At 30.1% G+C, this 18,285-nt stretch overlaps 2 protein-coding genes across 3 annotated transcripts; one reads left to right on the forward strand and one right to left on the reverse strand.

Annotated features, from left to right (window-relative positions):
• Window positions 1-12,109: 12,109 nt before the first annotated feature.
• LOC111679682 (uridine diphosphate glucose pyrophosphatase NUDT14-like) lies at window positions 12,110-13,256 on the reverse strand. The gene is made up of 2 exons (XM_023441283.2): window positions 12,661-13,256; window positions 12,110-12,599 (listed from the first exon to the last, which is right to left on the reverse strand). The coding sequence occupies exons 1-2, from the start codon at window positions 13,062-13,064 to the stop codon at window positions 12,371-12,373; spliced, it is 633 nt and encodes a 210-aa protein (XP_023297051.1). The 5' UTR covers window positions 13,065-13,256; the 3' UTR covers window positions 12,110-12,370.
• A 545-nt stretch (window positions 13,257-13,801) lies between these two features.
• Window positions 13,802-18,076, forward strand: LOC111679671 (pyruvate dehydrogenase E1 component subunit beta, mitochondrial). 2 transcript variants are annotated; one of them, XM_023441269.2, is made up of 6 exons: window positions 13,809-13,942; window positions 14,065-14,303; window positions 14,786-14,947; window positions 16,812-17,223; window positions 17,284-17,403; window positions 17,608-18,076. In XM_023441269.2, the coding sequence occupies exons 1-6, from the start codon at window positions 13,852-13,854 to the stop codon at window positions 17,793-17,795; spliced, it is 1,212 nt and encodes a 403-aa protein (XP_023297037.2). In that variant the 5' UTR covers window positions 13,809-13,851; the 3' UTR covers window positions 17,796-18,076. The 2 variants fall into 2 exon arrangements, with proteins under 2 accessions (XP_023297039.2, XP_023297037.2); XM_023441271.2 differs by lacking the exons at window positions 16,812-17,223; window positions 17,284-17,403; window positions 17,608-18,076 and adding an exon at window positions 16,069-16,737 and having other exon boundaries at window positions 13,802-13,942.
• The last annotated feature ends 209 nt before the right edge of the window (window positions 18,077-18,285 follow it).

Consider the following 18,285-nt stretch of genomic DNA (forward strand, 5'->3'; position numbering starts at 1 on the left):
AAAAACTAGCTTTAGCCAGATACTAGCACTATAGATATACGATATTTTGTAATTAATTCATATAGGAGGTGCCACACCCCCTTTAGCTAATATATCAATTTAATATTTCAAGGAATGATATAGTTGTTCTTGTAAAATTTAAGAATTCAAATACGACCACTATTCAGTCCTGCCATTTTTCACCATATTGTCAAAGTTGTTTATTTAAAATTGGAGGATTCTATGTGATAGTCAGCCCATTGTGTTAACAAAATTTTATATGAGTATCAAAGTTGTTCAGTAACAGTTTCTGATATAAGTAGGCATGGCATCTCGCCAACTTGAAATAAAAAATTGTTGATAGTTTATTTCAAACGCACAGAAAGACACTGTAGACTTTTTAATCGATCAAATTCCATAAAAAAAATAATCTTAAATGAAAAACCTAAAAATCGGATGTGGATGACATTATATGAGAACCCAGGAAAAATTTGAGAACTTGTTCTAAAAACTACTAGTTCTACAACGAGTGAAAACAGAACCACTTCAGATACTTAAACAACAGCCTTGGAACTAGTAGTGTCGCCATTACTTCTGGAACCCGTTTCTTAGAATATTGTTGTGATTCTTAAATACCTCCAAATAGTTTTCGAGGAACTAGTTCTTTGAAACTAGTTGCTACTAGTGCTACTACACTAGTTCAGTGGAACGCATACTAGTTCCGAAACAACTTCTTGGAATCAATTAAAAAAAATTCAAAAAATTAAAAATTTATAAACTTAAGAAAACGAGTTGAAATGTATATTTTTGCATTCAACTGAACTACATGATATTAAAGAGCTCACTAATTCAATAGTACCGAGAGGAAGGAAAGATAGCACGTATATCCTTACCAAAAATATTATAAAATATTAGAGGAGCGAAAGATTTTACGTATGATATGTATATGGATGTTAGTTTGTAAATAACATTGATCCAATAGTAAAAATTTGTCAACTTTTTCTCAAAATTGCTCCTAATCTTAATAATTTAAGACAAAAACGCTAAAAAAGAAATATTTGTTTATACGTTCTCTACAGCTCCAGCTTTATTTATTGGTTAAAGAACTAGCTCCAGAAGCGTTCCAAAGAACGAGTGTCAACTCCATAACTCTTTCTCAGAACCAGTTCCGAAGGTGACAATTTCGAACTAGAACGAGTTCAGGTTCAAATCAAGTGTTTTAAAACAAGTTGTAGAACTAATACAATTCTTCCTGGGAACTTATATTTTTTTAATATTCCAGCGTTTTGCCATTCACCTTAGTTTTTACTGTTTCTTATGCTAAATAAAAAATAAAAAATTTTTTCTATTCAAAATCCTTTTAAATTTTACAGTTGCTTTTGTTGCGCTATTTAGATATATTTTTTTCATAATATTTCATTATTTTCTTTCTATGTATGTATCTATAACTATAAACCTATACATATTTATAAGTAGGTATACATTAAATACATTAAAAAAGAACAACAAAAAACTTTTCAAGATGAGCTTATGATGAACATGCGATTTATTTGTGTTCAACTTAAATCTGTAAATGAAAAAAAAACACCAACAAACATTTCTTCTCACAATATAAAATACGAGTACCAATGCTATATATTTGTTTGAATAACTTTGAAGAAAAAAAGATTTAATTTTTTGTTTTGTTTGGCCAGAAGCATTCAGAAGCCTGCACTAACAACAGCAACCATCTCAACTACGACAACTACTACTACCAACAACAAGAACAACAAACACCACCACCACCAACTGACATTTCATAACAGGAGAACTGACGGCATACAATTGATAAATAACAAACAATTCAAATCCTCGAGTTAAAGAAAAAAATTAAATTTCCACAAATGAAAAAAGAAATTCACAAAACTTAAACTCAATAAAACACCTTCATCTTCTTCAACGTATTCTTCTCCTTCTCGTGTCTGACTTTAAGTCAAATAATATGTACATATGTGTATGTTTCTGTGAGGCTGCCAGTCAGTGGTGTTATTTTTGGGTTGCATACCGATAATATTTTAAATGCAAAATTTACAACACCAACAACAGAAATCAGAGAATCATATGAGTATACAAGGAAATTTACCAAAAAAATAAAATAAATTTTGAAATGGGAAGTAACCATTGAAGAAAATCTAGGGCAGTGGTGTGACTTTACATTTTTATTTTTATAATCAATAAATCCAAAGAGAGGTTTTCGCAAAAAAAAAACGTTTTTATTTTTCAACCAATTTTTTTCTTCAATAAAATATTTTTAATTGAAAAGAATCCCTTTTCTCTTAAAAAAATTTGATTAACAACAAAAAATATCTTCTTCGGTTCGAACTGGACTGGATCATTAGATCCAGTATTTAGATTTTTATAGTGTGGCCTCCGGTAGGTTAGTGGTTAGTGTTCTAGTTTGGTAGACCGGATGTCGGGGGTTCGATTCCCACTTGAGGCACTGGTTAAGGAGCGCACAACAGGCCCGATAGAGGCCTAATTGTATTTCTTCGGATTTGATGTATAAATAATATGTACATCCTCCTTTCAAACTAACCAACTAACTAACTAAATAGATTTTTCCACTTCGCCTTTTTCAAATTTGATGTGGCAAATTATTATCTGAATTTCCGAATTCTAGATCGATTTTTTATTGGATCAATGTCTGGAGAAAAATTATTCTTGGATCTATAAATGCAGGGATCAAATTAATCATAAAAATATGCTGAAATTTAAAGCATTTTTGAAAGAGAGAACCAACTCGAAGACGAGAACCAACCCGAAAAACGAAGGGACTCCGTAAGGACCACACTATACTCGTCAAATGTAGTATCGTATAGAATTAGAACCAACCTGAAGGTGTCAGGAGGTCATTAAGTTTGAACCCAGATATCTCATCACAAAGGTTGGATATGAAATAATTGATATGGAAACGGTTTTTCTTAGCGGCAAAAGCAGGACATTCGTACTATCCATACTTCCCTTCCGATTTCGTACAATGAAGTTGGTAAATATTATAAAGGATTAAAGTTTATACTTAAAAACATTTAAACACATACAGAATTCACATACAGCTCGAGAATGAAATACATACATATAATACATATTTCTATAGTACAAATACAACAGAAAAACGCTCTCTCACTACAGATGGACCAATAAATGTTTTTGGTTAGATGGATGGGTTGGACATAAAATGCAACTGTGCTTGTTGCTTGCGCTGCTGGAATTTTAACCAGACTGTTGGAGTTTAAAGCCGAAGAAGAAAAAAATAATAAAAAAAACTTAAAATAAAACAAAAGTAACAATTTATAAAACAACAAAAATCTTCGTGGATTTTTAATTAGCGCAATCTTTGTTTTCATTTTGTTATTCGTTGCAACAACAACAAACACTGGCGTTGAGTTGTTGAATAAAACAAAATATTCCGACGTAATAAAAGGATCATATGAGAACGACTATATCAAGCTCTACCAAAAGGCAAAATTAGGCAAAGAAACTCTGTTATCTTTATATTGAATATATCGAAATAAATATGATTTCGATGAGCCCACTGAAATAAGGAACTGTTATGGAATCTGATTTCCTAAATTTATTTAATATATTATCTTTGTAACGCACTCTAGTAGCACATATCTATGTATGGTACAATAGTTGTTGTATGACCATTTAGACACAACAAAATGTTTACAGATACCGACAGTCAGTAAAAAATGGACTCGAACACAGAACACAAAACAGCTACAACATTGTACCACTGCTGAGACTGTTGCAAAAAAATGACAATGTACAAGGTATTGATGATTCTGATGTTGATGGCGGTGGTGTTGGTTGGTGGTGTTTACTTTCTGCTTTTTCATTTTACAGACACTTCTCAGACTGTTTTATGAATGCAAATCAAATCAAGTCTTTCGATAAGTATTTATTTAAGAATTTTAGGAATTTCCCTTTTTAACTGGTCTGTGAGAAACTTTAAAAATAAGAAATTAAACATCATTTTGATAATCGTATTTAAAAAAAAACTTTCGATTTTATAATGCTAAGAAGATAAAACTATCAAGCAGAATGTATTCGGAGGGACAAGAGACACTGATATTAGCTCTTACTGCAACGTGGTTAAGTATTTGAAATTTGCACAAAGATAGATTATTCACCTACTAGGTCCACCTTGTTACGACTTGACAGATATTAACATCTTTGGTGTCACCTGGTCGTATTGCGTATAATCCCATTGTAATTAAATACCGAAATTCGAATTTCTGAGCAACCTGAAATACATATATCCTAGTGATTGGGCGAATTTATTTCTTTTCCAATCTATAAAATCTTTCACAATTTCCTTTAATTTTCAACAACACTTAAGTTAAAAGTTATACGTCAAACACAAAAGTATTAAACTTCTAAAGAAACTTAAATCTTTGGCACTTGAAAAGTGGCAAAATAATTATAATTTTGTAAGATTAAAAAAAAAACACACATTGATCTACTAGAACCTCAACATCCTGTTACATGCAAATATCCACCAATATTTATTTTTATTTTGACTAACAAATTTAACAAACATTTTTTGAACTTTGTTTTTAAACATACTTTGCAAACAAGCTCCTCGAAAAATAACAAGACTTATACGACAATTAAAAATAAGACCTTTAAAAAATATTATAATAAAATGATCGTAGATTTGTACTTAGTTGAACTTACAAATACGATAGCAAAAATAAATAAATAAAACATATAAAATATGTTACGGAAAAAAATCAATAAATCTTAAGATTTTATAGGATTTCCAACAGTTATGTGGACCATAACTACTCATAGGGAAGAAAGAAAAAAAAACCAATTACTTTGAGATTGTATATCATACAAGTACGAAAGTAACTGCCAACAGTTACCACCGCCACTACGACCATCAACACCAACACCATTATAAAACAAAACATCAGAAGGAATCAGCAAATAACACACTCTCATAAAGGTTTACGGGTAGTAAGTGTAGAACGGTATAGAGTATAAAAAACAACGTCGACGACTAGTAACAACATGTATGATCACGTTTAACATAATTCAATTTTTAATGGTATTTTTCCTATTACAACAACATTAAACATACACTTGCATATGTTGTGCTCCACGTTCGTTTAGATACTTTTTAAATAACAATCTATAAAACAGAGTTTTTAATTTCGATTTTATTTACCGAAGAAAATGTTGGAAAAAATCTACTACATATAAGTATGTATATCGAAAATATCATGATTTTAAAATAGAAACACTAAATACGAAACAACAACATGCAACATAACAAGTGCAGTATTAGGGAGGCGACACTTTTTTCCGATTTTTAGTTTAAATTCATTCGGTTCGTTTATAATAACAAGATAGCAACTTCCCAAAACACTAAATCACCTATCTTAACCGACTAGTTTATAGAGTAGATTATAGTGTAGACTATAGACTAGACTATAGAATAGATTATAGACTAGACTATAGGCTAGACTATAGACTAGACTATAGACTAGACTATAGACTAGACTATAGACTAGACTATAGACTAGACTATAGACTAGACTATAGACTAGACTATAGACTAGACTATAGACTAGACAATAGAATAGACTATAGAATAGACTATAGAATAGATTATAGACTAGACTATAGGCTATACTATAGACTAGACTATACTATAGACTAGACTATAGACTAGACTATACTATAGACTAGACTATACTATAGTCTATACTATAGAGTAGACTATAGACTAGACTATAGACTAGACTATAGACTAGACTACAGACTAGACTATAGACTAGACTATAGACTAGACTATAGACTAGAATATAGACTAGACAATAGACTAGACTATAAACTAGACTATAGACTAGACTATATACTAGACTATAGACTAGACTATAGACTAGACTATAGACTAGACTATAGACTAGACTATAGACTAGACTATAGACTAGACTATAGACTAGACTATAGACTAGACTATAGACTAGACTATAGACTAGACTATAGACTAGACTATAGACTAGACTATAGACTAGACTATAGACTGGACTATAGACTAGACTATAGACTAGACTATAGACTAGACTCGATATAAACTATAAAAACTCTACTCTTAAAATCAATTCCTCCCTAATAAGTTTAACTTAAGCCGATTTACGTTTCTCTTTCTCCAAAAAAAATAAATAAGTAACAGAGTTATAAATTATGTGAAAAAGAGTAAAATAAATAATGTATGGTAAAGTGCGTGTCAAATGTAGAAATATTTTCAGTTGTAACAAACAGTGCGTTTAGCTTTAGCTATTGGTGAAAAAAAGAAAAAAGTGTGATGTACTTGTAGCTTAATACTTATACAAATGTTGATGTTTAATGATCATTGCAAGGATAATAATGAGTTTGTGGTGTCGGTAGTAGTATTGTTGGTGGAAGATAAATTACTCTACTATTCAATGTAGAAAAAATGCATTATTGTTAACAAAACAGTTTTCCCCAATTTATATCAAATTAAATGTATGAAATACATTTTTTTGTTTTAAACATACAATACAACTCTCACAAAAAAAGCAAAAAAAAAAAAAACATTAAAATAACAATATTTGCTGTTTGCACTAACAACATGGATGGAAAAAAATCATCATCAGTGATAAAAACCAAGTCAAACGAATGAAAAGCAAAATTTTACTTAAATTTCTTTTAAACAAATAATAAAATATCGATTGCATATCACCATCATTCTCAGCCATGGTCGTCCGTCGTCGTCCTCTTTCACTTTGTCTACAATTTATTTGTGTAGTTAGATGAGTATGTGTGTGTTTTTGTAACTAGTAACAATTTTGATGATACCAATAATGTTGCTGCCACAAAACAATAACAACAGTATTATTGGTCTTAAACAACACAAGAAATGTGTATGATACCAAGAATATCTGCAACAACAACAACAACAATAACGATGAAAAAATTGGTTGTTTATCCTCTTGTAATCTAAATACGCCTGCTAAGAAACCAACAAAAGTTTCGATTGTTGTTGTTGCTGTTGTAATGTTGTAGTCGTGGCTTTTGCAACAATTTGCTGCAAATTGAATGCCAATTATGCAGCTATGTCTATGTAAAATAATAGTAAATATAAACTGTTATCAAAGACGTCGGTTATCGTTGGAGTAGAGAGTATTACTTATACGAATCGAAATATTCTTATATAGGAATTGATTGTGATGACCTTGTTATCTGGTTATAGAAATGTTCATGAAAGAACTATCGATTTTTGATTTGTGATAACTGTAATGTTTTAAAATTTGGATGATTGCAGCGTTGACGTTTCAAAATAAATAAAACACACACACACACACACAAATGTGATAATTGGCCTTGTATTCAAAAAGATGACTTTACTCGTATCTCTCTTACGAACTGTAAGAACCTTGTTCTTAATGAACTGTATGAGAATGCTCAAGTCAGGTGGTTCAATAATCTTGAGGTCTGTCTGGCCTCTATATGATGTTCTCAGTTCAAGTCTTATAGGCTTTCGAAGAGAGCAGATACGAAAGCTTGTATCAGTACTTACAAGACACTGTGTCATAAGATCTGACGCCAAAAGACTAGGTCTTATATAATGACTACTGTAGAAGTTGTCATAATGAGGAAGAAGATGAGACAATATCGCATCTACTTTGCTACTGTCCTGCGTTCACTGAGAGCAGGGAACATCTCTTTGGTGCTCCCTTCTTGTCAGGCACTGTGGAGCTTTCTGGGAAAGATTTAAAAAATATCCCATGCTTCACAAATGCAACCTTAATAATATCTCGCTTGTGGAAAAATATTAGAATAGAATTTATATTAAACCATATCGATCCTAGGTCGGTTGTGATTATTTATGTCGATAGTCAAGCCGGTCTCTGAGCATTGGCTTATCAGACGGTACAGTCACGCCTGCTTGTAGATTGCAGAAATGCCCTTAGGACTTTATTAGACTATTCAATATTACACTATTATTGTTGTTGTAGCATCGACACGTGTAAAGTCGGTGTGATCGTTGAACTCCGAGTCGTTCCGGTGTTGTGAGCCGATTGTCTTAATAACGTTTATTACACTGCGTTTGGTGTAGATGCACTGCAATGAGCATGGCAATGAGGTTCGGACGAACTGGCTAAATTGTCACTATTATAAGTTGACATTTTAGAGATTCCGTGACATAAAGTCTTGAAATAACAGAATGTATCGTAAAATAGCTAAGATCTTATGTCTAGCACTTGTTATGAATGCTACCAAGATAATAGGACTGGATAAACGCAGTCTATGAATTCTGTTTGTGATTACTTAATTAGCCACTTGGTCAGAAGGTGAGATATTAAAATACCAGCCAAATATGAAGAGAAATTAAAGACGATCATATTATTTGCCATTGTCCTAGAATACAGAATTTATAGCTGAAAAGGCTGGGTAATGAATTTTCGCAGTCTACACGGAATTTGTCATTTCATCGACTGGTTTCTGTAGGGAAACTATGATTTTCTCATATTTCTATCTTTAGAGAATTGACTTGGCAAATCTAAGACTTAGATGATAACTTGTCAGAGTTTAGACTTTGTATTCATAAAGTTTTTAATCGCTTATATTAGTTCTATTATGCAAGTTTACTTTGAATAATGAATAAGGGGGTAAAGCTATAACCGGTACAGAATCTAAAGTTTAAGGTAATCTTAATAATCATCGTAATATTTGTAAGATTTTCTCACAATTTTTTTTCTGCAAAGAAGCCTTTGTTAAGGAAGTCTTGAGTTATGGTACTTTATTAGATTATTGTTTAAATGAATCTACAAGTTGCTATCATCTGCAAAGGAAAAACACTCAGTTTCCTTATCATTCTTAAGTTGTTCACCAGCCCCTTAACTGTTTTACCAGGTTGTTAAGCCACCAAATAAAATTTCGGTGCAATTTCCATAAGTATCCTTTTCTATAACTTCTTGAAAGCCCTCTCTGCTTAAAATACTAAACTATTTCATTCTGTTATATATTACCGAACGTATAATAAACCGTACATACTAAAGCTCCACAAAAATCCCTCAAAAAAAACAAAGAAGCTCAAAAAAGTATAATAAAGAAGAAAGAAACCAACAACAGAAACAATCACTGATCTGTTATTGCTGCTGTTTACTGATATTGTAGTTACAATATCATCTTAAAACCTAACATATACAATCCATATGGTGATCATGTTTGTTGTACATATTACGTTTATTGAGAATCGTCTACCATCACCACCCCACAACAGCGGGATAAGTAATTTCGTTTAGACAATTTTAAAATTGTGGTATTTGGATGTTGTCGAAAGACGACATACATAAATATTTAACACAGGTCCATAAATTCAAAACCAATTAGCCATGTAGAATTGATAATAGTTTTTCTTGTTTCAATTTTAACACACAGATAAAAAAAACTTAAAAAAAAACAGCAAAACATATCTAAAAATACAAATATCTGTATGTATATAAGCTGTAAGTTTGAATACTTACAACACCAGAGTAAAGTAGCAAATATTTACTATATGTATATCTATAGTTGTTGTATGAATGTACACATATACATACATATGTATATCCTGTGCAGTAAGTTGTTTTATTACATTGAAATTGAACTGAGCCATTGAAAACTTTACAAGAGTTGTTTAAGATCTATTTTAGGAAAATATTTCTATAATTTTGTTACTGTTTAACTTTTTTTCTTTCTTTCTCTGTTGTTTATTTAATTTTATTTGATTGTTAAAATTGAAAAAAAAAACAACACTCATCTAAAGGTTGATCTTTTTAAATGTTTGTGTAATAAATATTTCCTTGTACAGAAATAAAGATGTAGAAATTAAGGAGAATTTAAGTGGTGACAATCATTTTGAAAATAAGACACGTTTTTTGATAATAAAAAAATAAATACCATAAATACGGATGAATAAATATTATTTAGGACAATTATAAAGCGTAACCTTAATCCCATACAAGTATTAATAATAAAGCATAATAAAAAAATTTAAAATCATATTTAAGGATAAAAAAACAACAAAGGCGCCAACTTCATTTTAAAAATTAAAACAATTTGTTTTATAACAATTCAAACATTCAAATCTAGTAGCAACATTTTAGAAATCCCACAAACCAATCATAGTATTTAGTAACAGTACCACTTTTCCATTAAAGTCAATTTAATATCACAAACAGTGGCATTTCGAACACATTTAATGACACACGTCTTCTTCTATTCTCTTTGTATATTTATTTTTTTTTTTAATGGTAGTATTTTTATGTTAGTTTATCTTAGTAAAACAATGTTTACCATTTATGTCGTGTTCTAATAAAATTGTTTCTTGTTTTATTACCTTTTTATGCAAAACAACTAAAAAAAACATTTATTTAATACTCTAGTGATTGTTGTGGAGTAACAGTCAATAGTTGTTGTTGTTGGATGAATGTTTTAGTCTTATTTGAACAATCATCTGTTATTTATTGCATTTTTATGTGAATTCAAAGAAAGTATGTTATGGTTGCAACAAAATGTTTGTTTTTTGTCATGCAAAACAAAAGACTTAAAAATAAAAGAACATTGTCAATGGAAGAGCAAATTACACGCATACATGCCAACCACCCCGGAACAATAATAACCTTTAATAATTCAAAATACTTCTTAATAAAGAAAGGCTAAATAAATTTTTGAAATTTTAGGAAAGTTTTAGATTATCGGTTTTGTTTTTAGATTGGGATTTCAGACAATTTAATTAATTATGTAATTAGAAAAAGAAATATGTAAATAAAATAGCTATTAACTTACAGCCGGGCCTGTCTGCCCAAATGATACCTATAGCAGTTATTAGTAGTAAACTTAATTATGGTCATGAGACATCAATTTGTGTCGAATTTTGTGAAGATACTAGCAAATTTTACATAATTATGAGCTCCAAATGTTTATACGGTGGCTAGGTAAAATAAAAGACCGATTTTAGCCAAAATCATCTTCAAAATAATAATCGGTACTTTGAGTTCAAAGTTTAATCGATTCAGAAAATTATTCTGAACCGATTGGTAATGATTGCAAAGTGATATTGCAACCTTACATTAAAGTGCTTTCTGCGGAAAATTTTTCTCTCTTCAACGTAATTTAAACAAAAATTATCTTAAATAAAAGCCAATAACAAAAAATTGTCTTTCCCACGACAATTGGATTTACGCTCCGGAACGACCCAAGTCATACTCGGCCAAAAAATGTCAACCTAGCGACAGATATATCAACCTAAAGTTTTGCCCCAGGAAAGAACTATCTACCACAGTCGAACTGTTACAACAACAACAAAAAATGGTTTTTTGTTTTAGGTTGAACTCTTTAACCCTCTCACGCACAAAACCGCTAACTACCGCTGGACTTTTTATGGATATGATATCGCCACACACTTTGACGTATATTGATTATTTTTGATGAAAAAGGGAAAAAGTGTTTTTGAAGGATATCGCAGGATATTATACTTTTTATCATGTAGAGACATCGAATTCTAAAAAATAACTTTTTTTTTTAAATAACTATTTACTGTAACTGGGTACTCAAAATCGAACAAAAAAATCTTGGGACACCGTTGTCCCGTAAAGGTGAAGGAGTTAAATTATGAAATACTTTTGTTCGAGCATTTGCGCATTATTTATTAGGGATTTATCAAATATTAATTTTTTCTTTTTTAAAACAGTTTTTGTTTAAGATTCAATTATTTATGGAAAATTCAACTTTTGTTAAAATTAGCGGATTTTTAGAAAAAAATGGATTTTAATAGAAATTGTTAAAAATTGAGATTTTAGTAAAAAATTCAATTAATCTAATTTTATGAAGATAGGTTATTATATGATAGATTTAAATATATTAAATAATAAATGAATTTTAACGACTTACCAACAACAATTTATGAAGCGATGATGTAAATATTTTTTTAAATCAAAAATTATGTTAATAAAATAATAATGATGATGATGAGCAATTGATGAAATTTAAAAAATTTATTGCTAACAAAAACTGATTTAATAATAAGTAACCGCCAGAAATCTGAAAAAAAAAATAAAAAAAAAAATGATTAAATTAAAATGTTTGTTGAAATTTTATTTAAAATCACAATAATCTGGAATATGTAATACAAATGTAAATTCAAAGCTTTTAGTATTATAAAGATATTTTTCTTATTGGAAGTGAATAGAAAAGGTTCAATGCTCAGAACGTAATAATAAAAAAAATCAATAATGCTTGCCTCATTTGTTGTTGTTAGCCAATTCAAATATTTGGTGTTTTTCAAACAACTTTGGTACATGAGCTCTCATTGTAAAATATATTTTTGTTTTTAATTTTTAGGAGCTTTATTCGTTAAAAACCACATTACACCCAATAAACAACTTGGGGGGCTATTGTTGTCCGAACCCTGTTGTACCATTTTGCGTGCCTCTTCAATGGAACATTCGACAACATCAATAAGTTCGTCGTCGACACCACCACCACTAGAACACTTATCGGCATCAGTGACTTCACAATAATACATTTTTTGCTTAGAACCTTGAGAACCCACGCCAGATCTAAAACATAAAAAAATCTTAAAGAAATGTTGGTTTAATCAATATTATTTTTATAGAGTACCTATAGGTCATGACTTCTTGTACCCGCTCGACAGGCACATCATAACCACACTCCTCTAGAATTTCTTCACGAGCTATTTCCTGCCAACTTTTATCTTTATCCACTATACCAGCACATAGTTCCATAGTGACACCCAATGAAGGGGGATATTTAGTCAAGTCAACATTACTGATGTCGCCACCATCCGTAGTAACAATGCCATGATATACAGCTGGACGAAATTGTTTAACGAAAATTAACTTTTGTCGCGAGGTGTTGAAAATAACAATGGATACACTATCGTGTACTTTCATTAGATCCCAATTCTTTTCCTGACCATTCTGTACATAGTAAAAACGGAATGGTTTAACATATGGAGAGTCCTGTGGCAAAGGACCAATCCAGATTTTTGAAATTTTTTCCATATTTTGCCAAAATTTGCTTAATTTACGTAAATGATATCTGATGTTACCAATTGTAGTTGTAATTTTATGACTTTACAACACGAGATTATTTTACTTGCACTTAGATAAAAGTTCTTTTCAACAGAATTTACCGTGAAAAAAATAGAAATGTAAAAAAATCTGATGTTGACTACCAAAACAAACAAAATTATATAAATTTGGCGTTGCCAGAAGACGGAATATTTATACTGGAAAGCTTGTTAAAACAGCTGTTTGAGGGGAAATTTTTTGCTGATAAGAAATATTTTTGAATGATTACTGTTATTTACAAATTTATTATTTATGTGGTTAAACAAATGTGATAAATATATAATTAGGCAAGTAGATATCGTTTAAGTTTTTAATTTAATTAATTATGTTTATATACATGTTTATATTTTGTGATGATGATTAAATAGATAAAATAATTAAAGAAATATAATAATTAATTAAAGTTTGAAAAATGTTCTGCTTATTTAGCGTAAATTTTTCTTGTTGAAAAGTTTTTTCAAGTAAAACTCATTGAAAAATTGTAAAATAAAACTTTTGTAATTAAATTATATTCTAAACAGATATTTAAAGCTAACAAATATTAATTTTTTCATCCACGCACACACATATTCAGGTTTTTTTAACTCATTATGTTTAAAAAAAACAACTAAAATATGAAACTTACCATATTTTTTTATATTTTTCTTTCTTTAAAGTTTTTTTTTCGACAAAAAGTCGATTGTTAGAAAGTCGACCATATTTCGCTTCTTATCTCCATATGGCAACACTTTCTCCCAACAAAAAATCAACTCTAATTTTCCAAACGTCATTTCGATATTCATTGACATCTCGCAAAGGGAACGACGACGGTACGGTTTTGTGAAAACTTGCAAAAAAAAAAAAGAAAAAATTTTCAGTTCAGGAAAAATTATACAATTACATATTTAATAAATTAGTTGTAATAAGAAAAACGCGGTTCTTTTAATTGCAGTTACTCTTTTTCCACGACACGAACGAAACATTATTTTGTCCAACAAAATGATGAAACCAATGAAAATGGTTATGAGCGTAGCTCGTCGTGGTTTATCGACCACCGCATCCAGATCGTTGGCTGCACAACAAATGACCGTCAGAGATGCCTTAAACAGTGCTCTGGATGAAGAGATGGCACGTGATGAACGTGTCTTTATATTAGGCGAAGAAGTGGCCCAATACGATGGTGCTTATAAGGTGAATTTCTATTAAAATTAAATGCAAAAAATGAAATGGTTACGTAAACTTACGCTATGAAGAATAATATATGTAGTTGAGAGAAAAATATACAAAATGCAATGCATTCATATGGTTTGTTAGGTTCTCGTAATTTATATTTTTTTGTGGAACGACTTTGAGATAGAACAAGAGTTGGTGATAATAATCGTCAGTTTACCATAACGTGGGGTAAAAGAAAAGGGTGAGGGTTTTAACTCGGTTAGAAAAATATTTTACTATCACTTATCACTAAAAAAAAAGGTCATAAATTAGTGTTGAAGGGGGATATTCTAAAAGTATTTGTATAAGATTTTTTTAAGGTCATTGGTATAAAAACAAAAAAATTGCATTTTAACAAAGTACTAATACTGACGTCACAGCATAGTTGATTTTATAATTTGTTTACATTGTTGTTTTTATTTTTTTTTTAATTTTATTAAATAATTTGATTTTTTGTTAAGGTATCCCGTGGTTTGTGGAAAAAATATGGTGACAAACGTGTTATCGATACTCCAATTACCGAAATGGGCTTTGCCGGTATTGCTGTGGGTGCTGCTATGGCCGGTTTACGTCCCGTTTGTGAGTTCATGACCTTCAATTTCTCAATGCAAGCTATTGATCAAGTAAGTTAATTATATTTATATAAAGTTGAAAATTTGGATTTGTAATAATCACACATACATAAATAACTGACCAACACGAATATTTATCAAAATTGTCTTTATCTTTTAATAAGCATATGACGTAAATATTAGATGATTTAATGATGTTTGTTTACTTTTATTAGTTCCTTGAGATAATTAAATTTGGCCACGAGAAAATATCGTGCTTATATATCTGAAACTTACAGATTATTTTGTCATATTTAGTCTTCCGAGATACGGTCTTAATATTTCACATTAAAATTTTTTTAAGTAACATGGAAAATTTAATTAATAAATTTTAAAAAGATTATTATTAAATTTTAGATCACTTTTGATAATAATTATGTTTGAATACAATAATTATCACTTTCAATACCAAACATTTGTGAGAAATAGAAATTGCTTTACAAAATTTTAGCAACTTGTTTAGTTAAATCGGATTTTTGTGGTAAACCTTTTTCTTTTATTTTACATTTAGTACCGAATAATCAGCAATTAATTTCATTCCCTTAGGTCCTTCCCTTATAGACCGTATCCGGTATTTAGCAAACGTACTGATATTACCTTATATATTTTATGCTGTTTACGATTTATAAACAAACATATGATAATGAATCTATTAGATATTTTCTTAAAGACAATCACATTACCATTTATATGTACATAGTTTATTTTTTACTAAAATTTAAGTAGAACTTTAACTCATATTATCTCAGCAACAAGTCATTAAGTGTATATTTAAATTTAATAGTTTTACATTTGTTTGCAAAAAAGATTAACCCTTTTGAGAACGGGAAATACCAACAAAACTTAGTTGTTTTAAATATCAATTAAATATATTTAAAATCAAAAAAATACTCAACATTTTTGGTAATAGCAAGAAACCATAATGGGATAATATGGGTTAAGTCTTAAACGAATACAAAGAAAAAGAGTTGTAAAAATGATTTAAAATCGCTTAATATTTTAAATCAAAAATATAACAACTCTTAAATTACAATTGTATATTTTTCTAAAATTTTATAATATTTTCGAAAAAAAATTCTAAATCTCAATTATTTTCAATGCAATTGACCCATATTATCCAATTATAACAACAGGGCTCTCTTTTGAAACCTACACTCAGCAATTCAACTTCAATGCGTCTTATGCATTCATACAATGGTCTTACCCGGTCCAATAACATACCAATTTATGCTGTTGTCAGACCACAAATTAATCCCCTGCCTATAGGAGATGTATTAAATAAAAAACAAATTGGTGATCCTACGAAACAAAATTGGTTAGATGAAATTGGTGATATTCTAAATGAAATCAATCAAATACGTGCACCCAATGTGGGAAAAACAGATAAAATGGAAGCGGCACGCATGATAGTGGTTAGACGTCGTAAAATGAAAAAACATAAGTTGAAGAAATTACGTCGTAAGATGAAATTCGAATGGGCCAAGGTACGTCAAAGACGTGAAATGCGCAAAGAGAAAGCATTCCAGGCTAAATTGATAGCACAAATAAAAGATGCAGAAGCATTTAATGCCGAGAAATTTGTGGCAGATAAATTACAGAAAGCTAAGGAGACACCACTGCCGCGTTACTGGAAGGGACGTCGTTTGCCAGCTTTTATAATTAAGGAAAAATTGGGTTTGAAATAAAGTTATATTTTCTATTTAAAATAAATTTAACTTTAATTAGTTTTTAAAAGTTTGTAAAAGAAAGTTTTGTTAAATAAATCACACAACATAAATTCAATGAATTTATAAGAAACACAATTGTTGGTATTTCCTGCTTCCAATAAAGGGAGTTGTTTTTCAGTATATTTTTTTAATACAAATTCCTCCTTAAGGTTATCAACTCTGCTGCCAAAACCTTTTATATGTCCGCCGGTCAAGTCAATGTACCCATAGTGTTCCGTGGACCTAATGGTGCTGCCATGGGTGTAGGTGCTCAACATTCACAATGTTTTGCCGCTTGGTATGCTCATTGTCCCGGCCTAAAGGTCATTTCTCCCTATGATTCCGAAGATGCCAGAGGTCTTTTGAAAGCTGCCATTCGTGATCCTGATCCAGTTGTATTTTTGGAAAATGAAGTTCTATATGGTTCATCTTATCCCATTGATCCCAAAGTCTTGGATAAGGATTTCGTATTGCCCATTGGCAAGGCAAAAATCATGAAACCCGGCAAAAACATAACCATTGTTGCCCATTCCAGAGCTGTCGAAATCAGTCTTCAAGCAGCTGCCGAATTGGCCAAGAAGGGTAAGTATTATAATATATAATTTCAAGGACATTTATTTTAATTTTGTTTGCTTTTAATAGGTATTGATGCTGAAGTCATTAATTTACGTTCAATTCGTCCCTTGGATGTTGAAACTATTTTCAATTCCGTAAGAAAAACTCATCATTTGATTACAGTAGAACAGGGCTGGCCTCAAAGCGGTAAGTTAAAACAAAGTTACGAATAATTAAAAAACAATAAAACATACAAAAAGCTGGTACAATTTCTGTTCATAACAATAAGAAGATAAATTATTATGAAAAAAGTACAGAAACTATAACTTGTTTTTGTTTTAAAAAAAATATTTTAACAATTTTTAAAGAATTTAAAAATATTAAAAAACTCTTTTCTTTAACTGACTTTAGGTGTTGGCTCTGAAATTTGTGCTCGCGTTATGGAGGATGAGACTTTCTTCCACTTGGATGCCCCAGTGTGGCGTGTGTGTGGTGTTGATGTACCCATGCCCTATGCCAAAACATTGGAAGCCAATGCACTGCCCCAACCTAAAGATGTCATTGAAGCTGCAACAAAAATTTTGGGAGGCAAAAAGTAATATCTCACTCATAACATCACCACCGCACTCCAATACTTTTGTACAGGATTGTACTAATAATTTTCAACACCACCATCTTCTTTAGAAAACTTGTAACTAAATAAATTTAGTAGTCAATCTTTAAATCATCTTACTTACAAAATAAGAATCATTAATAATTAAAACGAAATATACAAGAGACAACAAAAAAAAGAAACATATGGAACAAAAAGACCCTTTATAAAATTGTGTGATTTTGTTTGTTGATAAAAAGAAATTGCCGATTTTATTAAAATCAAAAATGAACTATTTGTTTTTTTATATGATTTAACTAACTTCAAGAATGTTGTATTTAATGGCAGGCTTATCAGTTAATTGTAAATAAAATTCGTTAAAAATTAAATTATTTATTTATTTATTTATTTATTCAAAAACAATGGCCGTAAGCCGATAGGGCCTAATTGGCTAGTCTACAATTAAATATACTTATAATACAAAAATATTATTGGTA

Source organism: Lucilia cuprina, chromosome 4 (genome assembly GCF_022045245.1).
Source record: "Lucilia cuprina isolate Lc7/37 chromosome 4, ASM2204524v1, whole genome shotgun sequence".
Classification (NCBI taxonomy): domain Eukaryota; kingdom Metazoa; phylum Arthropoda; class Insecta; order Diptera; family Calliphoridae; genus Lucilia; species Lucilia cuprina.